A 26016-nucleotide genomic window follows, 5' to 3' on the forward strand; every position below is an offset into this window, starting at 1 on the left:
TAGTATATTATAAAACAATAGCAATTTAAGCAATACTTTGATTTCTGTGGATTTGTTCAGAAAAGACAAATCAACAGATTAGAAAAGTGTAGTTTCCCCTAAAAAGAACTATCAATTCAGAATTCGATGTCCAGAGGAATGACCCTTCAGGAATGAAGAGGAAGTCAAGGTCTCCCATGGAAGAAAACTAAGAGAATTTGTCACCAGTAGACCTAAATAGAGGCTAAAGGAGATTCTCCAAGCAAAAACGCAATAGCAAAAGAAGGAATCTTGGGGCATCAGACAGAAATAAAGAAAGAACAAGGGCAAGAATACAAGGGTGGTTTAGAACAGGACAATGGCGTGTGCAGTGAGCGGGGGTGTGGGCAGTGTGCATGGCCTCCACGCCTATCGGCTCCATTGACATATAGTGTCCCCGTGACACAGTACCTTTTGGACCCAAAAGGTACCGGTACTCAGCAAGATTCCAAGTGAGGACAAGCTTCCGGGAAGCAGCCGCCCAGCCTGGGACTGCATTCTAAACCTTCTCCACACACCGTGAGAGAAAGGACATGTGCTCTTTCTGGGCCACGGCTCCACCCGTTCTTCCACCACCTGCTTCCTGGATGCGGAGGATGCGGAGGTTCTAGGGGACACTGGACACCTAAGAGGGAAGGCAATGCTGACTAGGAATTGGGGCTCTGGACTGTAATGTGCCTGAGGAACCAACCTTTATTGTGCCAAGACGCGGAAATTGTGGGTGTACTTGCTACTGCAGCTTGAGTTTCCTTTGACTTGATGTCTTTGCAGAATTATATGCCTTTTCCACTTAATAGCTAATATTTAAATCTCAAATAATTTATTTTTATATAATTTGCTGAGCAAATGTCTAATATGAGTCTCTTGATGCAATTTATCTTATTTAAATACTAGCATGATTTTTATGATTATGTCATGTGCTTGAGCATATGTGCTACAGTGGATTGTTCGAGGTATTTTGTGACAGTCACTGGAGGAACACACAGAGATGCCGAGGTTGGGGACCCAGAGCAGCTCAGAGGCGGGGAATTAACTCTTCAGTCTGCAATAAACAATGGCCTCCAACAAGACTGCATCACAAAACGCGGGAAAGAAACAGACCGGAAAGAGTAAAAACGTTGGCGAGGCAGAGCCTGAAGAATTTGTAGTGGAAAGAGTGTTGGACCAATGCGCAACAAATGGGAAGGTGTATTTCCTGAACTGGAGGGAGTCACAGGAGCTGGCAATACTTGGGATCCTGGAGAAAATTTAGGATGTCCAGAGTTAATTGAAGCATTTCTTAATTCTCAAAAAGCTGGCAAAGAAAAAGATGGTACAAAAAGAAAGTATTTATCTGCAGGAAGCAGATGCGTGGGTGCGAGGAGCTGGGGAAGGGAGCACTGGGAGTGACAACGGAGGGGTTGGGGTTCCTTTTTGGGGTGAGAAAAACGTTCTAAAATTGATTGTGCTGAGAGTCGCACAACTAAAGACCACTGAACTGCACACTTTAATTTAGTGCTATATTTTTGAACTGACATTTTAAAGGGGTGGATACTGTGTATGTAAATTTTATCTTAATTTTTAAATAATGTAAAAAAAAAATAGATGGCTAAAGTAGCACTGGGGTAGCTACCTGGCAGGGGAGGACCATGATCAGAAGGTGGTTCTCCCAGGGCGAGGCTTGTCCCTTGCGCTCCAGGTGTGTGGAGTCCTGCCATTTCCCCATGGGAAACGTGACCGATCACTTGTGGTAGTGGGGGACTGCGTTCGCCCTCTCCCCTGAAAAAGAAAAAAAAGAAATACCACTGGGAGAAAAAGCAGAAGGAAGTCTTAGCCCTGGGAGCAGGAAGAGCAAAGAGGAAGTGACATTACAGGTCCCGGGGCTGTGTGGGGAGAGGAGGAAAATCGGGGCCTCTGCAGGGTGGGCACGGCACACACTAGGAGGGACGAGGCAGGAGGTGCCAGGGCACCATGAGGAGGATCCCGCAGGGGAGGGGGCTGGGCCGGGGTGGGGTGAGGGGGCAGGGAGGGGCCTTTGCCACCCTGCTGGCCGCAGGCCAATCTGTCAGGAAGCCAAGGGTCAGCGGGCCGGCCCAGGGGACAGTGGGCCGCTGCTAGGTTTCACTTTCCTATAAGTCCGAGATTTAGAGGTTGTGGAGATGAGGTCACCGGATCAAAGCGCACGGAGGGCGTGTGCAATGAACCACTACCAGGAAGATCATACGCTGAGTAAAAGGAAAGCAAAAGTGTACAGAGGACCGACTGTCAGCAGGAGGCCGCCTGGGCTGGGTCCAGGACACCCGCGGGGCTTTCCTGCAGACGGAGAAAAATCCCCTCGTCCAGGGGACTTGCAGAGCTGGCTTCCTGTTAGCCACCTGGGGTGTGGGGAATAACAAGCCCGCCCCAGGGGACCAGGGTCACTGTGCCCCCTGTCCCCCCTACACACACACACACACACGCACACACATGCACACACACACACGCACGCACACACAAACACGCACACACAAACACGCACACACACATGCACACACACAAACACGCACACACATGCACACACACACGCACACACACACGCACACGCACACACAAACACGCACACACACATGCACACACACACAAACACGCGCACACACACACACGCGCACACACAAACACGCACACACAAACACGCACACACACATGCACACACACACAAACACGCACACACACCTCCCGCTGATAAGCTGTTCAGGAGATGCCACTCAGAGCTCACAGCCAAGGCAGGGGACGGGCAGGGAGGATAGTTCCTGAGCCCAGACGCAGGGTGCGGAGAAGGAGGTGCTGTCCCACCCGCCATGGGCCTGCACTCCAAACCTGGCCCTCTGCCAGCTCGCCTGCTCCCAGACCCCTTCCTTTGAAAGAGGAGGAGGGAGGGCCCCTGTGTGCGTGGATGTGGTGCCTCTGGTCCTCTGGGGTAGCCGCCCTCATTCTGGCTCGGATCTGCATGGAGTGGGTGGGCCACGGCAGATGGTCACAGTTCCATTTCATAACCAGGAAAACTGAGGCCCAGAGACTGACTTACCCAAGGCCGTTCGGCAGCCCTCAGGTTGTGCCATTTGCGGTTTGATGTGTATGCAGATCACCAGGTAGATAACACCTCTTCGCATCCCCCCACAGTTCCCAACAAAAAGGAGCCAAATTGGACACAGAGTGGTTTCAGTGAAAGGGTGGACAGTGAGAGCCCTTCCCAGGCCCCCTCCTGGGCCCCGGCCATCTTTCTGGCTTCCTCTCCAGGACCCTCCTAACTCCCGCTGCTCCCCGTGGGTCCTGATGGCCAAAGAGAGGATCAACTACATTTTGCCCCTCACCTGTCCCATCAAAGGGTATGTGGCCCTGGGGTTGGCTCCCCCAGGAGCCCTGAGCTCCCTGAAAGGGAGAGGCCGGGGCTGGCCTCTTGCCGCAGCCTCCGTTGAATTTAATCGGCTGTGGATGCAGCCAACGGGGCAGGATGGGGAGAAACCAGTTGAGATAAATGGGAAACAACCCATGTGCCTGTGGCTACTCCAGAAAGGCCCTGCCAACAGAGATGGTCTGACCTGGGTGGTGGGCACACAATGCAGTGCACAGATCACACATCAAACCAGTGCACACTCGAACCCTGTATGGTCCTGTTAACCAACGTCACCCAACGTCTAACTTAAAAGAGAAAGACCGGCAGGCTGCGACCTGTGCTGTGGGCATATGGGTGACAGAAACCGTGGGCGATGGACGCCTTGGGCGATGGACGCCTTGGGGCGATGGACATCGTGGGGCAGTGGACACTGCGGGGCGATGGACATCGTGGGGCAGTGGACACTGCGGGGCGGTGGATGCCGTGGGGCGATGGACACTGCGGGGCGGTGGATGCCGTGGGGCGGTGGATGCCGTGGGGCGATGGACGCTGCGGGGCGGTGGATGCCGTGGGGCGGTGGATGCCGTGGGGCGATGGATGCCGTGGGGCGATGGACGCCGTGGGGCGATGGATGCCGTGGGGCGGTGGACGCCATGGGGCGATGGACACCGTGGAGTGATGGGGGGCCACTCCTGTGGGGGAGGACGCCGTGCCGGTGCTGGGACTTGAGGCCACATCAGCCAGCCATTCCCACCTCCGAGCCATCCTGCAGGCTCCCTTCCTCCACCTCCCTTTCTTCCCCTCCCTATCATCTCGTTGTCCTCACATGGTCCTCCCTCTGTGTGCCTGAGTCCTAATCTCCTCTTGTAGAACCCAGTCAGATTAGATCAGTGCCCACCCTAGTAACCTCATTTTACCTTAATTCCCTCTTTAGAGGCCCACCCCCCAATACAGTCACATCTATTGCTAATAGCATAAAAGGCTAATATGCAAAGTGTCCCCTTGGAAGTCTGACCAGGAGACAGGTCAACCAGTTGCTATGACATGCACTGGCCACCAGGGGACAGACTCTGACCAGTAGGTTAGCTTGCTGCTGGAGTCCAGCTGATCCGGGACTGAGTGAGAAGGGCTGGACATGCCCTGGAGCCCCTCATCCCTCCCCAGCTCCAACTGTGCACCGTTGGGGTCCCTCAGCCTGGTCTACACCCTCTCAAAATCCAGGACCCCTCAGGGGATGTCAGAGAGCCAGTTTGGGCCTGACGGTGGAATGACCAGTTGCTATGACACACACTGACCACCAGGGGGCAGACGCTCAATGCAGGAGCTGCACCCTGGTGGTCAGTGCGCTCCCACAGGGGAGCACTGCTCAGCCAGAAGCTGGGCTCATGGCTGGTGAGCGTAGTGGTGGTGGCTGGAGCACTAGGGATGCCTGACTGATGGCTTAGGCCCCTTCCCAGACTGCGAGAGGGCGCATGCCAGGCTGAGGGACCCCCCCCCCCCCAAAAAAATGCACAAATTTTGTGCTTGGAGCCTCTAGTTTACTATAAAAGCAACAGCATGGGTGAATCTCAAAATAATGATGTTGAGGGAAAGGAGACAGGCAAACATTTCTAGAAAATGAAATAAATTTGTGAGTGGGGGGAGGGCAAGAGGAACCTTTTGGGAGTAACTGTTATGCTCATGATCCTGACTGTAATCGTTTTGCAGGCGTATATGTAAATCCAAATCTGTCAAATTGTAACAAGTTAAATATGTGCAGTATATTGTATGTCAATTATACCACAAAGCTGTTTTTAAAAACCCAGCAATGAGAAGTCCTCACCTGAGGGGAAGCTGCCCTGGACCACTCCCAGGCTGAGACCAGCCCAGAACGCCAGTCCCTGCACTGCACCGCCACCTGCTGGCGGAGCCACGCCTTTGCATGCTGGGCTGGCACTGCCCCGGGAGGCACCTCCTGAAGGACCTCGGATGCTGCTGCCCCAACCAGATACCGCGAGGGCTGCAGCCGGGTAGGCAGCTGGGGCTGATGGGGACTGTGGGGAGCCTGGGGGCAGCCACTGTTCAGCTCCACACACTTACCAGAACCAGGGCCCATTGTTGCCACACTTTCTTATTTTTTTTAAAAAAGCTGGAAATCTAGGTTTATATCAGAAACCTCCAATGTTCAATGGTAAACTTGTTCGCTGGCTGGGCTACATTCAAACATGTCGGGGCCGGAATCAGCCTGGGGGTGACCAGTTGGCAGCCTCTGAGCCAACACGTTGCATTTTCTTCGCAGGAGCCAGCGCTGGGGCCAGAGGCCCGGCTCACTCTCCTTGCTAACAGGAGGGCCGAGACACAGAAGTCTACCCAAGGAGGGAGACAACAGGTTAAGAGGCCCCGTTTGTCCCTGAGGCTGGGCCGTTATCTGTCCTTCCTGCATTTTTTGGAAGAAAAATTATTCCATTTTATCATCATCATTATTATTATTTGGATATTTACAGTGCAATGCTCCAGAGCTGTGTTTTTTTAATCTTTATTGTTGAGAGTATTGTCCTTCCTGCGTTTGAAGTTGAGGTGTCTGGTGTCTGTCAGGCGGGAGGACCGTGGATGAAAAGTGCTGAACACCCAGTGGAGCGAGCGTGTCCCCAAAGAGAGTCAGCTCTGGCTTTCCCTTGCCTTCAGCCCTGAGGCACTGGAGTGTCCCTGTCCTCCGGTCCAGCCTGTGGCAGGAACAGAGCGCCTCGGACTCCAGGACACTGCCTGCAGAGGACGCCAGCAGAGGGCCCCGGTCACCAAGATGGGGCACCAGGTACCCAGTCCATCTCGCAGGGCATCAGCAGGGGGCCTGCCAACCTGGTTCTCCTTCCTGGTGCCCCTCGCCTGGCCGCAGGCCTCCACACTGGGCAGCCATTGCCTGGCAGCCTAGGCCAAAGGCCACCTGGACTCTAACTTCCTAGAGCAGGTGATGTGGCCACCTGCCCCCATGAGCTGGGCTCTCGATGGCCATGAAGCCACAAGGATGCACTTAAATGGGTCCTGCGATGTTTGGAGGTTAAGGAAGCCCAGGTGTTTCTTTGGGGGTCAGTGTCCATCAGCCATGGGGGGTGAGGAAGACCACACACACGAGCTTCCTGCTCCTGCCTTAGCCTGGCCAGACTCGCTGAGAGAGAGAGAGAGAGAGAGAGAGAGAGAGAGAGGGAGATCCATGTGTCTCACATCCACTGGTTGCCTTCCACACATGCCCCAGATTGGGAGGGGGGAGGGGCAGGAGCGAACCTTCAACCCAGGTACATGCCCTTGACCAGGAATCAAACACTGGCCAGGGCTGAATGAATTAAATTGTTAAAAAGTGAAGCTTAATATCAAAGTACACTGATGCAAAACGAGAACTTGGTCTTCTCTTCGTTAGAAAGACAAAGTTCCTTGGGTTCTTGGTCTGCCTGGACTGGGGATCAAACCCACAGCTTTGGGGTATGGGGACAACACTCTAACCAACTGAGCTGCCCAGCCAAGGCCCCAAACATTCTTCATGTGTCTAGTTACTTCTCCCCTTTCTAGCAGCTTCTTTGGGTTTCTCACTCGTTTTCTGTGAAGCCACCATGCACATAATAAAAAACTGTACCTTTTCTCCTGCTAGTTTGTCTTTTAATTTGCAGGACTCAGGTATAGAACCTAAGAGGGTAAGAAGGAAAATTTCCCCTCCCCTATACAGTAAAGTGCTAATTCTACCCAAGAGAAACCATTTTAGTCCAAATTAATGGAGAAAGCTCTGCCTTAACCCTTTGCCCACTCAAATTGCCCACAGTACGGCCTGCCTCACACAACGGTGTCTTCACAAGTCACCACTGGAGGGAGAGCAGGCACCGACGACGCACGGCCTCTGTCCGGGGTGCAAGTCCCAGCGCCCAGCCTTTGCCCTGAGGCCCCTGTTCGTGTTTCAGTTCAGAGCTTTATGCAGTCAGCAAACTGAATTTGCCTGTTTCCAGGGCCATGTCTCTGTTCACCAGCCAAGCTAGAGCTGAGCTGACATTTCTACAACCACCCACAGCACAGCTGTCTGCCCTCGGTGGGGACAGGCAGCAGGGGGCGCCATGCGGGGGTCAGGCACATACTGACCCTCACACAGGCTGGCCTGGGAATGGGACCCTACCCAGTTCCTGCCCCTCAGACTCACACACCCACACGCAGGAAACCAGGAGAACAGGGTGCCAACAGGCAGGGTCATCCCTGAGAGCGAGAGGACAGCAGCGGCCAGTGCCAGCCTCTCTGGGAGCGCCCCTCAAGTGCCTGGCAGGAGCCATCTGCATCAGCTCAGTGAAAGGGACCTGTGTGCCCGGGAGGCGTTCGGGCAGGACCCCGAGGGCAGGGCTTGCTTCATGGGCGCCAGACGCAGGCTGGCTGCATCGTAGGTGGGAAAGCAGAGAAGGGTCCTTCATTCCGGGTTCCTGTCCTTTCAGATAACCATTGAGTTACAACTTGAGCTGTGTGGGTCCTTTCAGCCAGTGTGAGGGTGCTGATGTCACAGGTCTGACCTCAGGGTCCCCGGGCCACTCTGGGGGAGTTGGTCCCCACGGTTCCTTGGGCTGAATGAGTCTGAGGCACGCATGGCATGCCTGGCTGGTACAATGGGGCTGTTGTTCCCAAGAGGCGAAAGCCATGCCAGCTGGAAGAGTAAGCGCCAGTGTTTATCTGGCCGGAGCAACAGGAAGTGACCTGCCCACTCACAGACGGAGCTGGTGGCAGAGCCAGGGCTTGCTGGTGGCTCTCAGCCATAGCCTGAGCCAGCTCCCTCCACTCTGGGTCCTTTTCCAGTGTGGCTGTCCCAAATGGCCACCTGGGTTGCTCCTACCTTCTGGCTATTGTGAAAAATGCTGCAATAAACATGGGAATGCAAATATCTCTTTGAGATCTGCGTTCAGTTCTCTGGGGTATATATCCAGAAGTGGAATTGCTGGATCGTGTGTTAATTCTATTTTCCATTTTTCAGGAGCCTCCACACCGTTTTCCCAGTGGCTGCACCATTGCACATGCGCCAACAGTGCACACAGACTCCGCGTCCTCCACATCCTCCCCAGCACTCCTTATGTTCTGGTTTTTAGGAGTTTTTTTCAGTACCATCCTAATGGCTGTGACACCAGGCCTGCTGGGCCCACCCTTATGACCTCACCTCATCTTGATCATCTACAAAGATCTTCTTTCCAACTAAAGCCACGGTAACAGGTCCTGGGGTTAGGACATCAACATCTTAGACACAATTCAACCCGTAACACATAGACTCACATATACACAAATCTGTTTATGTTTTGTTTTTTTACATAAATGGTACACTTTGTTACAGCTTCTTTTTTTAATGTGTGTCTTGGAGCTGTTTCTACTTCAGGATATTCTTTTTAGTACGCATGCAACTGTTTATTTCACAATCTCACTAAAACAGAAGTTTAGATTCTTTACAAGCCTCTTGTGCACCTGGGGGCGAGGTCTCTAAAAAGACCTGGAAATGCTATTGGGCCGGAGGGCATGTACTTTACATCATAAAACATCTGTGGCCAAACTGTCCTCCAAAAAGGCCGTGCCCCTTACACTCCCACTGGCAGTGGGAGGAGCAGTCCCGTCTCACAAACCCTGTCTGATGCCTTTGCTGCACCCACTTGCCTTTCCCTGACCGCCTGCTGCTGCCCGCAGGGTGCTGCCGCCTCCCACCGAGCCTGCACGTCCTCTGGAGTGAACTGCCCGCTTGAGGCCGTGTCCCTGAGAATGAGATCTGGTGATTTAGCAGAAAGGGCATGTTACAGTGGTTCAAACGCACACATGGGTTTGGTTTTGTTTTCACATCCAAGGCAGCAGAGGGCTAGCCAGGCAGCTCCACGGTCACTCGTCACTAAGGTGTGAGCAGAGCAGCAGGCTCTGACCCCAGGTGGCACGATGGGGTCGCACGTCTGTCCCTCCGCTGGGCTGTGAGCTCTGGTTGCAGGGGCTCGGGGCAGGGGTAGGAGAGAAGAGCACACCCACAGGGCAGAGCTGGAGCCACAGAGAGGCACGTGGGTCACGAGCACTAGCCACCCTCCCCAGGTGACCAGTGGGGCCGAGGGTCTCGGCAGAAGTGGTGGCAGTCCCCGGTGGAGCTGCGGAGTTGTCTGAAGTCCCGAGTGGGCGGGGGCTTCAGAGGAGGAGCCTCAGGGCGGCGGGGGGGGGGGGGGGGGGGGCGGGGGTGAGGGTTGCACTGGCAGGACTGGAGCATCCTGTTGGGCTGCTGCCCTGCCTGGGCCTTGAGAAAGCTTCTAGAACAGCCGTGGGCAAACAACGGCCCACGGGCCGGATCCGGCCCTTTTGAAATGAATAAAACAAAACAAAAAAAAAGACCGTACCCTTTTATGTAATGATGTTTACATTGAATTTATATTAGTTCACACAAACACTCCATCCATGCTTTTGTTCCAGCCCTCCGGTCCAGTTGAAGAACCCATTGTGGCCCTTGAGTCAAAAAGTTTGCCCACCCCTGCCCTAGAGCCTCCCTGCCCTATCCTTCAGAACTTTTACCACCATATCATAAAGATAGGCAAACACCTATCAATAAATACCATTCCAGAAAAGGTAGCATGAAGGATTTTAGAAACGCTCAGAAGAGATCCAGCCTGTGCCAGCTCCTAGGTGACTGCTCTCAGCTCCAACCCCCAGCCCCACCCCCACCCCCACCCTCCGCAGGTGATGCTGAGTCTGGCACTCCAAGCACCGCCTGCTTTGCCAGCTCCCGGAGGTCATGCCAAGGGAGCAACAGCGGAGCTGGGTGAAGAGACTTGCCCTCCCTGTCCCACAGCTGCTTCAGCTCCCCACACCCACCCCTGCACCATGGTGGCACCTCCTGCCATGGCAGCAGTTCCCAACTCCCCCACCTCGGACACTGTGTCCCTGGAAGACAGTGCCCTGGGCAGCCCTCCCAGGGGTCGGAGTGCTCCCTGGAGCCTCCTCCTCCTCCAAGCCTGGCTTCCCGTTCCCTCATCCCCAGCTCAGGGGGTGGGTGGGGTTGGCTGCTGCTCACCTGAACCTGAGAGTTAGTTCTCTTTTTACCTTTTCTGTGTCAACAACTCTGTACACCGGTACACAGCTCTGGCCACAGCTAAGCTCTGTTCACACAATGCGTTTGTCTCCCAGCCAGACTCTTAATGACACCCACCCACCTGCTGTGCAGATGACCGCTACCCTGTGGGCCAGTTTTAAGGTAATATGGGCTCGTGCTATTCGCCCCTAAGACAGAGGTGGCTTCCCACTGGGCTCCCTTCGGCGGCAGAGGGTAGTTGTTTAGCTGAGGACACACACAGCTGTAGCCGAGCCTCGTGGACTCACCTCTTCTCGCCTCACCACCTGCTTTCCCATCCCCCCTTCCCCGTGGAACTTCCAAGGAGCTGCCAGACCCCCTCTGGGAACCCAGTTGGGATGAATTCCATTCTTCCTCACCCAGGAACACTCCCTCTAGGAGACCTGTTAGGAAAAGGTCCAGTGGGCTTGGACTCAGACGCGGGCCACTTGCCCCAGAGCCTCCAGACAAGCAGGGAAGTTGGGAGACGGGTTTCCTTCCCGGGAATAAAGTTAGGCTTGCTTAGCAGAGCTCCCGAAGCAAACTTCCCAGCCAACCACCCCACAGAACAAAGAATGTTTATCTTCATTGGAAATGCCACCGCCCAAGGCAGCTCCACACCGCGGGAACTGTCGCCTAGGAGATGGGGTAGGGACTTGGAAAACAAGAGCCGTGAATCCAGAATGAAGTGTTGAGGAGGCAACCCACTGAGACAGACACTGCAGACCACAGGACAGTGTCCCCTGTAACTGACCAAGTCTTTCTTTCCTCCCTGATCCGAGGATTTATGCAAGTGAAATCTTACCAAGGTTTAGAAATGAAATCACAACGTTTCTTAAATCATTTTTATTGAAAAGGGTAGACTGATGAGCTCAGGACTCAGAGGAACCCAAGGTGAAGTCTGGTGGTGGTGGAGCCTGGGGGCCGCACTCGGCTTCACCAGCTGCCTGTGAACATGTGGCCAGCGCACCTGACAGGCAGGTGAGGTGGGCAAACAGACTCCTCTTCTTCCCTATCATCATCATTGGGAATCAGGACCCCAGCTGGATGCCAGGACCTGACAGCACAGCCAGCATCTGATTGGCAAAGACTGTAAGAATGCTGCATGTAAAACTGCTGGGACACGCCCGCGGTAGCCTGCATTTTATGCTTGCACCTTCCACTTTCCCCAACCATGTCTATACATGTCAGGCCTGTGAAGTGGGAAAATAAGGGCTGATTATGCCTGATAAGTGAGGAATCTGAGGCACAGGAAGGCTAGGGGTCTGGTCCAACGTTCCACGCTAGATATTGTTTTTTAAATATATTTTTATTGGTTTCAGAGAGGAAGGGAGAGGGAGAAGGGGAGAGAGCTAGGAACATCAATGATGAGAGAGAATCATTGATTGGCTGCTTCCTGAATGCTCCCTACTGGGGATCGAGCCTCTAATCCAGGCATGTGCCCTGACCGGGAATCGAACCGTGACCTTCTGGTTTATAGGTCAACAATCAACCACTGAGCCATGCCGGCCAGGCCTCTACGCTAGGTATTTTAGAGCTACGGCTCCTGACACACACACCATTCTGCCCAAAGGCTGTTCACTGACTAATTGCCACATTTTGTTTTTCAGTTTTACAAAGGGGACATTTATTGATTCATCATGTACTGAGTCCATACTATGAACTCTTTTACAAGCTGGAGAGGCGATGGGTAAGAAGGAGAAACGACTGGTAATTCAGACAGCAGTAAGATCCTGCAAACAGTAAGCGTGTGTGTGTGAGGTGGTAGAGGGACTGGAGGGCTGGGAAGGCTGTGGGCATTGAAAGGGAAATCCTGCAGCGTGAGACCTTTGGGAGGAACCAGACACAGATTTTTAGCATAAGCTGCCCTCACCCCTGAAGTTCAACCAGGTGACATGGGAAAGCTTTAAGAGCCGTTTACTCCTGAGAGGCCAATGCGGAGCGAGAGCAGAGATACTTCTCTGCCCTGAGCACCCTCCAGCACATGCACCTCAGGTGGCCAAACTCCGAAGCAGGATGGGCTCAGAGCCCAGAGAAGGCAGAGCAGCTGGAAGGTGTGGGAATCCTGTCCCAGCAAGGAAGCCACGGAGAGGAGGAGCCCAACATGGCCCAAGTCCCTGCCAACTACCAGACTTTGCAGGAAAAAGGCGGACCTGTGGACCAGGCTTAGAGCAGGAGTGGGCAGCTGTAAGCACAGGAATCTGCATCCAGGGGGTGCAAATCCACAGTGTGAATCCGGGCAGAGTAACTGCTTCCCAGAATAAACAGCCGAGCTCTGCAGAACATGACAGACTCTGGAGTACTACAATGTTTTATCCACAATACCCAGTTTTCAACCAAAAATTACTAAATACACCAAGAAACAGGAACATAAATCTATATCCAGGAAAGAACAATGAATAGATTAATGATAAATAGGCCCAGGTGCTGAATTTAGCACAGACTTCAAAGTAGCTACTTAAATCTGTTAAAGAATTTTAAAAGGAAAATATGCTCAAATAGTTGAAGGAAAATATACAATCAATGAAGACATGAGGAATCTCACCCTGGCTGGTGGCTCAGTTGGGGCGTCATCCCATGCACCAAAAGGCTGCAGGTTCGATTCCCAGTCAGGGCACAGGCCCGGGTTGCAGATTTGATCCCTAGTTGGGGTGCCTATGGGAGCCAGCTGATGTTTCTTTCTCTTTCTCTCCACCCCCCCCCTCTAAAAAATCAATAAAAATATAGTCTTGGGTGAGCATTTCAAAAATAAATAAATAAAACTACCTTAAAATGGAGCTGAAACTGTAATTGAAATAAAAGTTTTGCTATATGGGCTCAAAAGCGGATTGGAGATGGCAGAAAAAAAGAATCTTTAGAGAAACTGGTACCAATGACCTAACCTGAAGAACAGAGGAAAAAAAGATTAAAAATAAATACACATTAGCCTTCAAGGAAAGGAAAATCGAAATCTGAACGAGTTCATACCCACTAGGACAGCTAGAATAAAAAAGACATAATAACTATTGGCAAAGATGTGGAGAAATTGGATCACTTATTTGCATACTGCTGACAGGAATGTAAAATTGGTGCAGCCGTTTTGGAAAACAGCTTGGTGGTTTCTCAAAAGGTTACAATGAGCCCTAACCAGTTTGGCTCAGTGGATAGAGCGTCAGCCTGCGGACTGAAGGGTCCCAGGTTCGATTCTGGTCAAAGGCATGTACCTTGGTTGTGGGTGTATCCCCAGTAGGGGGTGTGAAGGAGGCAGCTGATCGATGTTTCTCTCTCATCGATGTCTCTGACTCTCTATCCCTCTCCCTTCCTCTCTGTAAAATATCAATAAGATTTATTTTAAAAAGAAAAAAAGGTTACAATGAGTTTCCATATGACTCTTCTATTCCACTCTTAGGTAAATACCCAAAGGCATTAAAAACATGTCCACAATGCCCGACAGACAATGGGCTGAGTGGTTGAGCATCGACCTATGAACAAAGTGGTCCTGGTTGGATTCCCCGTCAGGGCACATGCTCAGGTTGCAGGCTTGATCCCCAGTAGGGGGTGTGCAGGAGGCAGTTGATCAATGATTCTCTCCATCATTGATATTTCTCTCTATCCCTTCCTTTCTGAAATCAATAAAAATATATTTATTTTAAAAAAACCATGTCCATATAAAAACATGTACATGGCCCTGGTCAGTGTTTCTCAGTGATTAGAGCATCAGCCACACACCCAAGGGTTGTGGGTTCGATTCCCAGTCAAGTGCACATACATGGGTTTGCTCTCCACCCCTAGTTGGGGCACATGTGGGAGGCAAACAGCCAATGTCTCTCTCACATCCATTTATTTCTCTTTCCCTCCCCTCCCCTCCCCTCCCCTCCCCTCCCCTTCTCTCTCTCTCTCTCTCTCTCTCTCCCTCCCTCCCTCCCTCCCTCCCTCTCTCTCTCCCCCTCTCCCTCCTTCCCTTTTACTCTCTGAAAAGCAATGGAAAAAAATATCCTCAGGTGAGGATTAAAAACAAAACAAAAACAAAAAACTTATACATGAATGTTTATAGCTACATTATTCACAATAGCTCAAAAGTGGAAAGAATATGTCTAGCAACCAATGAACAGTAAACAAAATGTGGTCTATCCAGTGGAATATTACTCAGCTATAAGAAGGAATAAAGCACTGACACACTACAATTTGGGTGAAACTTGAAAATATTATGCTTAATGAAAGAAGCCACACACAAAAGACTACATACTATATGCTTCCATTTATATGAAATGTCCAGAAAAGGCAATCCATAGAGACCAAAAGTAGGTTGCCATCTCCCCTAATCCCTCATCCTGCTCCCTAGAATATGGATGTGATGGCTGGATTCCAGCAGCCACACTGAAACACAAGAATGAGAGTCACACATTAGGGATGGCAGAGAAGAGAGCTGGAATGATCCTTGGTCTCTCTGATTTCATGGAGCTGCCACACAAGCCTACTTATTTGCATACCCACTTACATGGGCTTTCTGTTACATGGAGCCAAAAGTATTTTGGTACAGCAACCATATGAATGAGGAGGGAGAAGCTTGGGAGGAGCAGGGTGGAGGGGAGGGGAGTTCACTGAGGAAGCTGGGGCTACCCCAGCAGTTCTACTGGCCACTCAACCCTGGCCCAGCCTCACCATAGAGGAGTGTGCTGGTCTGAGAGTGGGAAGCAGAGCAAGAGGACCAGCACTGCCCAGCACTGGGAAACGTGTTCAAGGCTATAGCCAGCAGGACAGGGAAAAGGCCCTCCCTTGACATGCTCACAAGTCTAACCCTTTCAACAGAGCAGAATGGGTAATATAGGGTGGGGCGAAAGGTTTATGGTTGTATGTGAAAGTTCATTTTTATATTTTTATTTATTAACTGGAGGCCCGGTGCACAAAAATTTGTGCACTTGGGGGGGGGGGGGTCCCTCAGCCCGGCCTGTGCCCTCTTCACAGTCTGGGACCCCTCGGGGGATCTCTACCTGCTGGCTTAGGCCTGCTCCCTGGGAGATTGGCCCTAAGCTGGCAGTCAGACATCCCTCTGGCAGCCTGGGAGCCCTCGGAAGATGTCTACATGCCAGCGGGGAGCAAGCCTAAGCTGCAGTCAGACATCCTTAGTGCTGCTGAGGAGGCGAGAGAGGCTCCCACCACCACCACTGTGCTGGCAGCCGTCAGCCTGGCTTGTGGCTGAGCAGAACTCCCCCTGTGGGAGCGCAGTGACCACCAGGGGGCAGCTCCTGCATTGAGCGTCTGCCCCCTGGTGGTGTGTGTCATAGTGACCAGTCATTCCCAGTCGTTCTGCTGTTAGGGTCAATTTACATACTACCCTTTTATTATATAGTACTAGTGGCCCGTTGCGTGAAATTCGTGCGGGGGCGGGGGGTGGGGGGGGAGAGGAAGAGGCGGGCTTCCCTCAGCCCAGCCTGCACCCTCTCCAATCAGGAACTCCTTGGAAGATGTCCGACTGCCAGTGGGATCGGGCCTAAACCGGCAATAAGACATCCCTCTCACCATCTGCGACTGCTAGCTCCTAACCACTCACCTGCCTGCCTGCCTGATTGCCCCTAACCTGTCTGCCTGCCTGCCTGATTGCCCCTAACTGCCCCTGCCTGCCTGCCTGATCGCCCCTAACTGCCTTCCCCTGCCGGCCTGATCTCGCCCCCAACTGCCCTCTCCACCTCAGCCCCCACCACCATGGCTTTGTCCAGAAGGAAGTCAGATGTCTGGAAGATGGCCGGTCGACCCGGTCTAATTAGCATATTATCTTTTTATTAGTATAGATAGATTATATAGGATAGGATTGCTTAAATGGGGGGGGGGGGAGCTTTTTTCAGCAGGAGGAGATGCTCTTGGCAGACAAAAATACATAATCCCTATATCTGGACTGATAGCCAGCCATATACACTATATTGCCAAACCGGTCATTAAAAAATTGAACCACTTTCTTACACCTTATACCAAATAGCTGTTGCTCTTAAAACCCTGCTCAGCCCCCACCTTAGGTTCTGCCCTCACAGTTCACTCAGATGAGGTTCTGATTGGTCAGTTTCTATGCCAGGCAGTGTCAAAAGCTCCGCCTCCTAGGCAGCCATTGGCTCCTCACACTTCATCCAGATTTGGTTCTGATTGGTTGGTTTCTGTGCCTGTCAGCGTCTCCGGGCCTAATCAGAGAGGTGGGGCTGATCAGCAGCCCCCACGGAGGCCCAGAAAGAAACAGGTGCAGACAAAAACTAACACCATTTCCCCTAAGAACAGGAACAAGACAGGGATGCCCACTCTCACCACTCCTGTTCAACATAGTACTGGAAGTATTAGCCATTGCAATTAGGCAAGAAGAAGAAATAAAAGGCATCCAGATTGGAAAAGAGGAAGTAAAGCTGTCCTTATTTGCAGATGACATATTATACATACAAAACCCTAGAGACTCCATCAAAAAGCTACTAGACTTAATAAATTAATTTGGCAATGTAGCAGGATACAAAATTAACCCCAAGAAATCTGAGGCATTTCTATACACCAATAGTGAACTTTCAGAAAGAGAGATTATAAAAACAATCCCATTTACCATCGCACCAAAAAAATTAAGCTACCTAGGAATAAACTTAACTAAAGAGGTAAAAGACCTCTACTCAGAAAACTACAGGACGTTGAAAAAAGAGATAGAGGAAGACATAAACAGATGGAAGAACATACCATGTTCATGGATTGGTAGAATCAACATCATTAAAATGTCCATACTACCCAAAGCAATCTATAAATTCAACGCACTTCCCATTAAAATACCAACGGCATACTTCACAGATCTAGAACAAACTCTCCAAAAATTCATCTGGAATAAAAAAAGACCCCGAATAGCTGCAGCAATCCTGAGAAAGAAGAAAGTAGGTGGGATCTCAATACCAGATATCAAGATGTATTACAAAGCCAATGTTCTCAAAACTGCCTGGTACTGGCCCAAGAACAGGCATATAGATCAATGGAATAGAATAGAGAGCCCAGAAATCGGCCCGAACCAATATGCTCAATTAATATTTGACAAAGGAGGAAAAAACATTCAATGGAGCCAAGATAGTCTCTTCAATAAGTGGTGTTGGGAAAATTGGACAGATATATGCAAGAAAATGAAACTAGACCACCAACTTACACCATACACAAAAATAAACTCAAAATGGATAAAGGACTTAAATGTACGAGAGGAAACCATAAAAATTCTAGAAGAATCCAAAGGCAACAAAATCTCAGACATATGCCAAAGCAATTTCTTCACCGATACAGCTCCTAGGGCACTTGAAACTAAAGAGAAAATGAACAAATGGGACTACATCAAAATAAAAAGCTTCTGCACAGCAAAAGAAACCATCAACAAAACAACAAGAAAACCCACTGCGTGGGAAAACATATTTGCCAATGCCATATCTGATAAGGGCCTAATCTCCAAAATTTATGGGGAACTCATACAACTTAACAAAAGGAAGATAAACAATCCAATCAAAAAATGGACAAAGGACCTAAATAGACACCTTTCAAAAGAGGACATTCAGAAAGCCAAGAGACATATGAAAACATGCTCAAAGTCACTATCATCCGAGAGATGCAAATCAAAACAACAATGAGGTACAATTTCACACCTGTGAGACTGGCTATCATCAACAAATCCACAAACGACAAGTGCTGGAGAGGATGTGGAGAAAAAGGAACACTCGTGCGCTGCTGGTGGGAATGCAGACTGGTGCAGACACTATGGAAGACAGTATGGAGTTTCCTCTAAAAACTAAAAATGGAACTCCCATTTGACCCTGTGATCCCACTTCTAGGAATATATCCCAAGAAACCAGAAACACCAATCAGAAAGGATATATGCATCCCTATGTTCATAGCAGCACAATTCACCATAGCGAAGATCTGGAAACAGCCTAAGTGCCCATCAGTAGATGAATGGATTAGAAAACTGTGGTACATCTACACGATGGAATACTATGCTGCTGTAAAAAAGAAGGAACTCTTACCATTTGCAACAGCATGGATGGAACTGGAGAGCATTATGCTAAGTGAAATAAGCCAGTCAATGACGGAAAAATACCACATGATCTCACTCATTCATGGATAACAGAGACCATTATAAACTTCTGAACAATAATAGATACAGAGGCAGAGCTGCCTCAAACAGATTGTCAAACTGCAGCGGGAAGGCCAGGGAGGGTTGGGGGGCAGGAGGGAAGGGGGGTAAGAAATCAACCGAAGGACTTGTATGCATGCATATAAGCATAACCAATGGACATAAGACACTGGGGGGTAGGGGAGGCCAGGGGATTGTCAAGGGCGGGGAAAAAAAAAAGGACACATATGTAATACCCTTTGTAATACTTTAAGCAAGAAAGGAAGGAAGGAAGGGAGGGAGGGAGGGAGGGAGGGAGGGAGGGAGGGAGGGAGGGAGGAAGGAAGGAAGGAAGGAAGGAAGAGGTACAGCTGCTGGCGAAGCCCAGAGAGAAAGAGAGAGGCAACGGCTGATCAACAGCTGCCATGGAGACTGCGCATCAGACCCTGCCTCTCTCTTCCAGCCTCTCTTGGGGCCTGTTCCGCAGCCTCCTCGGCAGTCAGTGCTGGATCGCCTGCAGCAGCGGCAGTCAGTGCTGGGTCACTACGGCAACCCAGCCCTAACTGCAGAACTGATTTCCAGTCAGTCAAGCCTTCGGTCATTATGGACCCTGGGTTTTTATGTATTAGGATTATTGTATTATTTTCCATATGAACAACTGTAAACCTACTTTTGCTCACCATATGTTTAGGATGCAGTCTGGAAAGCCCATTCCTGGGTGGAAGGGATTACTTGTTCTTTGTTGTGTGTGGACTATGGCTTAGAAGCAAGTTATTTATTATCAAGAGTACTTGCCAATTAGACTTCATGGCTTCTGACCTAGCATCCAAAACCTCTATTTGCCCAATGAATGGTGACAGAATGCTCTGGCAGAGACAAGGACTGCCAAGGACAGAGCCACCTGGATCCACACCTACAAGCATTGAGTCTGTGATCTGAGCAGCATATAGCAGAGTAGCTACAAAGGAAGACTCCAGAAGCAATTTCCTGGTTCAGAGCCAAGCTCCTGATGGTGAGCTGCCCATCCTTATGAAGGTTCCTTGAACTTCGTGTCCTGCTTCTCCTCTAGCAAATGGAGTGATACCAGCATGCTCCTCACAGTGATGCTGAGAAGGCGAATGAAGTCAGCAAGCCACAGACAGTATTTAGGAGCTAGCCACTGTTACTGCCATCGCTCTGCAGCAGAAGTCATAGGCCGCATGGATCCCATCTCACAATCTGGGTCTGCAGCCAGTGATTTCTCAGGTCCTACCCCCCCCGCCCCCCACGAGACATACCATTGCAGCACCTCCTTAAGCGGCTCTTGCCTCACGCTGACACATAGGTATCCTGTCTAGCTACCAAGATGGCACCCCCTTGAGTGTAAAGACCAGGTCAATACTTATCTAATGGTACTCACATATTTTGCCAAGCTTGTTAGAATTTTATTTTTAAGCATTATATATACATTTATAAGTGCACATGACATATTTTATGTACATGAATTAGGTAGCTGGTAAAGGACCACAGATGCTTACTGGGAAATTCTTTTCTACAAGAGTAAAAGAGTGAGCAGAACAACAGATCCATTTAGGAGACTAAGCCTATACACAAATACAGAGAATGCATGTAGGTTTCAGAAACGTACTCTCACCCTCTCCTCCCGCCTACAGGTCACAGGGCAGAAAGCTCTAATCAAGGGTGAGCTTCTGGTGCTGGTTCCCAGAATGAGAGGGACAGGAGGGAAGAGCGACAGGCAAATGGGCACCTTGGAAGTTGGCTCTGGCCTTGCCCCGAGCCCCACATTGTGGCACCCAGTGGAGATGTCCTGGTCACTGAAGAAGTGATGAGCCTCCTCCTGTTGAATTCTCCCGTGAACTCAATCCCCTTGCCTCACAAGAACGTCAGAAAGATCCTCGGTTCCTTCCAGCTTTAGATTCTGAAAGAGGACAAACACACATGGACTCTGATGCACCAAGAATTAAAGGATCGCAAAGCAAATCCTAAGTGAGATAACAAAGAATGAGGTTTGTCCCATGACTATAAGTAAAATTATCACAGCAAATATAATTTGGATGAGAGAGCTGGTTCCAAATTCTTGCCAATCGCAGGGGGAAAAAGCAGAGAGCAAGCCTTCTCCGCGTCTGGTTCTCACAACACTCTCTGTGTTCAGGCCCAAGAGCTAGGCTATCTGTCCTGAAGGAGGGAGGGAAGTAGATGGGAGGCCACTAGGAGTCACAGTGCGTTTACTAACCTGTCCATATGTGCCCTCTCCAGGCTCTCCTCCCCCACCCCAAACCCCATCCCTTAGTGATGGCTACACATCTGTTCTCTCCCCTATCTCTGTGCAGGCCTTTTCCTACCTCCCAATTCTTACCCACTCTCCCAGCCCATGAAGTCTCCACCAACCCTAGGCAACCACTCCCCCAGGACGAAAGCAGTCAAAGTCCTTCTTGCCTAACCTCACTCACCCCTCCCTCCCTCGGCACTGGAGAGAGATACGGTGTGTTGCGCTGAGTATCCACCCTATTCTAGCACTAGCATACACTCCCAGACTGCTAACGATGGAAAGTTCAGATCATGCCTCCCTGGTATGATGTCGTGCAGCTTGGGGTCCAGAAGTAGCTTAGGCGTGGCTGATCAGTGACACACTGCTGGCATTCACGAAGGCAGAGGGCCCAGCATCCATCATGGGTCAAACCAAGCCCCATCACACTGTATATGAGGGGCTCGTTACCAGAGTTCAGATCGAAGAGAAAGACTGGGAGAAGGCCAGAAAACGTGGGGAGATTTCTCTTGGTGGCTCCAAGCTGAGTCACCACAGATCCCTGAAGATTTTCCGTTACTGTCAGAGCCAATGTTACCAGTCACATCTCACATAGCCCAAAGCCAGGCCCCAGTTATGGCCTCAGTGCTCACCAAGAGGTTATGGTATGGGCCTACCTCCCCATCCTTCAAATGCTGAGGCCCTGGGGCCCCTTACAGAGACTTGATCAGAACCAAAGGAACAAAGCCAGCACTGCCATTGGGAAGAACAGTGCTGGAGCCTGGGCCTCACTGACCTGCTCAGCAGTGTCTACTTGGCCCCAGGCTACTTGGGAGGTGAGTGAGGGCCACAGCTGCTCTCAGAGGAAGAGGCAGACCTCTGAGGAGGCGCACAGCCTGGGGGCGCTCTGCTTGTCAGACTGGGGCTTTGGAGGTGCCCCACCTTTCAGGTGCCCATGTGTGCTAGGACCAGCACCTCTGTCCATGAGGATAATGGGAGATCCCAGGCCTCCCCAGGAGAGCTCAGCAGCAACCCTTCTGAGTGTCAGACCGAGGGTGGCTGGTGCGTCTTTCTCCTCAGAGCCCTTCGTGGATTTCTTGTCAGGACAACGATAGAGCTTTTCATTCATTTTTTTTCTTAGTCATTCTTTCCTCTTATAGTTGGCTTCTGAGTTCAGGCACCTTGGATGTATCAGGACTCACACAGAGACCTTCTCGCTAGGAAACCTGGCTCCCACACCTTCCTGACTCTGAGCAGGACACTACAGCAGCTGTGAGCTGTGCTCCTGGGTCAACGCCTGTCTAAAGTTGGCTTTGATGCACAACTGCTCACTCTCAGGAGTAAGGCGGGCTTATTCTGTTCTGGCTCAGGTGTTGCCCAGCCTGGAGGTTACAGGCCCAGTGGTCACCCCATAGACAGACACATGCAGCACGAGGCTCTGTCTCCATGGCTCTTTTACATCAATTCCCAACCCAAAATCAGAACTAGCTTCTGCCAAATGAACTGTGTCATCTTCGGTGAGGTCATGAGCTTACAAGGTGGCAAGAGAAGTGGTCCCAGATTCCCAGGGGTAGGTCCACCGGGATTGACTGGAGGCTGTGCTACACAGGATGCCCTATAGGGCACATTCCCTCCTTGGGGCCTGACAGTCAGTACAAAGCAAAGGCAGGCCTGGGAAACAGCCAGTCATCACTGCTCCCGATGTCATTAAGAGGTCAGAGGTCAGACACTGGCCCATAGTAATCTCGGGCACTGCTCCCAACACCCCATTTTTGCTACCATTCCAATCCAATGTTATCAATCTTCTCAAACCACACTTCAGGTGTCATGCTCCTCTCCCCTCTCCCTCCAGGGCAGGGTACCTGCCCTAGAAAACACTGAGCAGCCAGGGATGGCAGTTAGGCATCCCTAACCCCAGTGATACAGCCCGAGCCCAGCCCATGGCTTGCTACTCCAAGTACGGAAGTCTGCATTAGGGACCAGCCTGGGGAGACCCACGGACGGCAAGTCTCCAGCAGCACCGCACGTACAGGGTGCCCCTGCCCCCCTGCAGCATATACAGGCTCCTGAGAGGGTGGGTCACCGCCTGCTCTTTCAATAACCATCCCATCAGCTGTGCTGGCCAGCGTGGCAGTGAGGAGCCTGGCACACTGTCACAGATGGCATCCCTGCTGTCTCCGTGCTTATGACAGATATCTCCATTCCCAAGACTTTCCTCACTGCTCTTGATGGCCCCACCTGGCTGGCCGCTGCCTCCATTCCTCCCTTTCTTTCTCCCTGAGCATCTTACTTCCTGCTACGCTCTGCTCTCCCCTCTTCTCCACCATGTTTCCCATGTGTCTTGACTTTGGCTCTGACAGGATTAGGCCTTTGAAGCCTTTGACATGCAATGATGTAAAAGTACTTTATGTTTTCAAGTTAGAAACACACACATCTAATATTTTCCCATTTGGGTGTTCCTCATTCTTTTTATTGCTAATCACACCTGACGGCATTTTTCTAAGTTCTTTCTTGGTGCCTGGGCAGTCCTCTGGGCTGAGGGTACCACACAGGTCACTGTACGGAAGACTTCCATCCTATGAGGGAGCCCAAGAAGATCTGATAGAAAGTTCAAGCAGGTGGACACAAATAGAGAACACACCCATGAGCCACCTACCTTTTCATTGGCTAAATGCAGGAGACAGGCAAAGGCCAGGGGTATGGAGAGGTTCTGAGCCATGAGGGGCGGCAGGCTGTAAAACAAAGGGCAGCATTTATCTGGGTCACTGCAACTCTAGGAACAAAGGCTCTTTCATCTACATGAATACACATGTCCAATGAATAAGCTAACGAGAAACAAAGAAATATTTCAGATGCATTTTATAAGCAGGTTTTTCCAGTTTGTTTGTTTTTAATCTGGAAATAAAATTTATCTCCTGTTTCATTCCAATCACTAGTGCAGAAAAATGCCTTTTGAAAGTTGGTCTATATGAACTCACTTATCAAAGCAGAGAAGAAAATCGGCTAGAGTGTTAGAACAGTAGATCGTATGTGGAGGGTCCGTCACACTTAACAGTATGGGCAGGGGCAAAGCTCAAAGGAGATGCCAGCCCCCGAGGGCTGGCACGCACCTCTTCTGCAAGTCCCATGTGAGCCTGCTGAGCATCTTCTTGTCAGCCACCTCCACCGGGTCCTCTTCTTTCCCAGTCTCACTGTGGTTTGTCTAAGAGAAGAAGGATATTCACAGATCAGACACCTGGGCCAGGTTCACTTTTGAGGGAGCAACATAAATTTACAAAGTTCTATCTCCAAAAAGAGAGTCTGAACAAAACCGAAACAATTTCTTAGTCATATTTTCAAGGGAAAGAACCCATAAAGGAATCCAGTGCCTCAGCCCTAGACATTTTTTGGTAAATGTGATGTTGATTGCCAGTGGAATTCAGGAAAGGAAAAACTGCAAAGAAAGTAAGAAAAAAATAATAAAATAACAAAAAGCCATGATCATTTATAGCTTCAATTGGACCACATAGTCAAGGGCAACACAGAAAAGTAGACTTAAGCTTTCCACTTAAAACACACACAGAACAACACACACACACACACACACACACACACACACACACACGGCTGCCTCCTTACTAGCAGGCAAGCAGCTATAAAAGGATATTATGGCTGGTATTTGCATTAAAAAACTCAGAATATGGCTCTAGCCGGTTTGCTCAGTGATTAGAGCATTGCCCATGGACTGAAGGGTTACGGTTTCAATTCTGGTCAAGGCTACGTATCTGGGTTACAGGCCTGATCCCTGACCCCAGTCAGGGCATGTGTGGAAGGCAACCAATCAATGTCTCTCTCTCATATCAATGTTTCTCTCTCTGTCTTTCTACCTCCCTTCTACTCTTTTTAAAAATCAATGGGAAAAAAATAAATAAAATAAAAATCAATGGAAAAATATCCTCAGGTGAGGATTAACAACAACAACAACCCCTCAGAATCTGTACACAATGAGATGATGGGGGGGAGTGGGGGACAGAAGTGAATATTAATAATTTTTAGAAGTGAACGTTCACTAAACTTTCTATTTTCACTCGATTTTTAAATCTGTTTGAATATTTCTATAATAAAAAGTGTGTTGTGTTTGTTTTTTTTAAAAAAAACAACAAATCTTTAATTAACCAGAATCCCTGGAGGACAGGGTAGTATGAGTCATTGAGACTCAAAGGTTAAAGAAGAACCCCCTTCTTACTTTTTTGTTTGTTAATCTTCACTGGAGGATAATTTTTCCATTGATTTTACAGAGAGGGAGGGGGATGGGGAAAGAGGAGAGATGAGAGAGAAACATCGATGTGAGAGGCACATTAATTTGTTGCCTCCCACACAAGCCGAAACCCAGGTGGGTGCCCTTAATTGGAATTGAACCCATGATCCTTCTGTTCACAGGCCAATGCTCGAACCACTTTGCCACGCTGGCCAGGGCCACCCCTTCCTACTTGTCAGAAAGCACATTTCTCTGATGTTCACATCCCATTCCATTTTAGTTGATAAAACTTCATAAACACGACAGAAGCTTTATCTGATATCCAAGACTACACAGCTCAGGGTCCTCAATCAAAGCATAATTTTCACTTCTCAGCCAGCAGAGAAGTACAAGAGATGGGCGGACTTTGGAAAGCTCAGAACACCCCTGAGCAGAGAGGTCTGAAAGGGGAGATGGAAGGTTCTAGTTAGTGAAGAGTTCCATTCAGTTAGAGTGTGGTAATCAAGGTTTCACCTTGCTCAGGAGAAAGAGACTATTTGACAGCATAATTTTTTTTTTTTTACTTTGTTACTTAGAATACATTTCCCAAACCAGAATTATTAGATCAAAGGGCTTAAAACTTTACGGCACCTGAGATGACAGAATTTGCTCTCCAGAAGGGACATTTATCAACTTAAATTGTACCAGCAGTGAATCCATTTCACTGCCAAGCTGCTATTTAAAAGCAAGGTAGCCAAAACCGGTTTGGCTCAGTGGATAGAGCGTCGGCCTGCGGACTGAGGGGTCCCGGGTTCGATTCCGGTCAAGGGCATGTGCCTGGGTTGCGGGCACATCCCCCGTGGGAGATGTGCAGGAGGCAGCTGGTCGATGTTTCTCTCCCATCAATGTTTCTAACTATCTATCTCTCTCCCTTCCTCTCTGTAAAAAATCAATAAAATATATTTAAAAAAAAAGAAAAGAATTTGTAATGTGGTTCATGAACACTTTAAAAAAAAAAAAGCAAGGTAAACATCCTTTCGTTGCTTAG

General features: G+C 50.0%; 1 protein-coding gene and 1 non-coding gene across 4 annotated transcripts in view; one reads left to right on the forward strand and one right to left on the reverse strand.

The window, feature by feature from the left end:
- Positions 1-1622: 1622 nt before the first annotated feature.
- Positions 1623-1779, forward strand: LOC139020265 (U1 spliceosomal RNA). The gene has a single exon (XR_011473271.1). It is a non-coding gene; the product is annotated as a U1 spliceosomal RNA (small nuclear RNA).
- An 18130-nt stretch (positions 1780-19909) lies between these two features.
- NCAPH (non-SMC condensin I complex subunit H) overlaps positions 19910-26016 on the reverse strand; it is a 44418-nt gene continuing 38311 nt past the window's right edge. For all 3 annotated transcript variants that reach the window (XM_070428556.1, XM_070428558.1, XM_070428557.1), the window contains exons 16-18: positions 23863-23954; positions 23409-23484; positions 19910-20425 (exon numbers count right to left, since the gene is read on the reverse strand). In XM_070428556.1, the coding sequence (XP_070284657.1) occupies positions 20366-20425; positions 23409-23484; positions 23863-23954 (228 nt within the window). In that variant the 3' untranslated portion in view covers positions 19910-20365. The remainder of the gene's footprint in view (positions 20426-23408; positions 23485-23862; positions 23955-26016) is intronic.

This window comes from Myotis yumanensis, unplaced genomic scaffold, assembly GCF_028538775.1.
Source record: "Myotis yumanensis isolate MYYU_CA2020_CCGP unplaced genomic scaffold, mMyoYum1.0.hap1 SCAF_11, whole genome shotgun sequence".
NCBI classification, from domain to species: Eukaryota; Metazoa; Chordata; class Mammalia; order Chiroptera; family Vespertilionidae; genus Myotis; species Myotis yumanensis.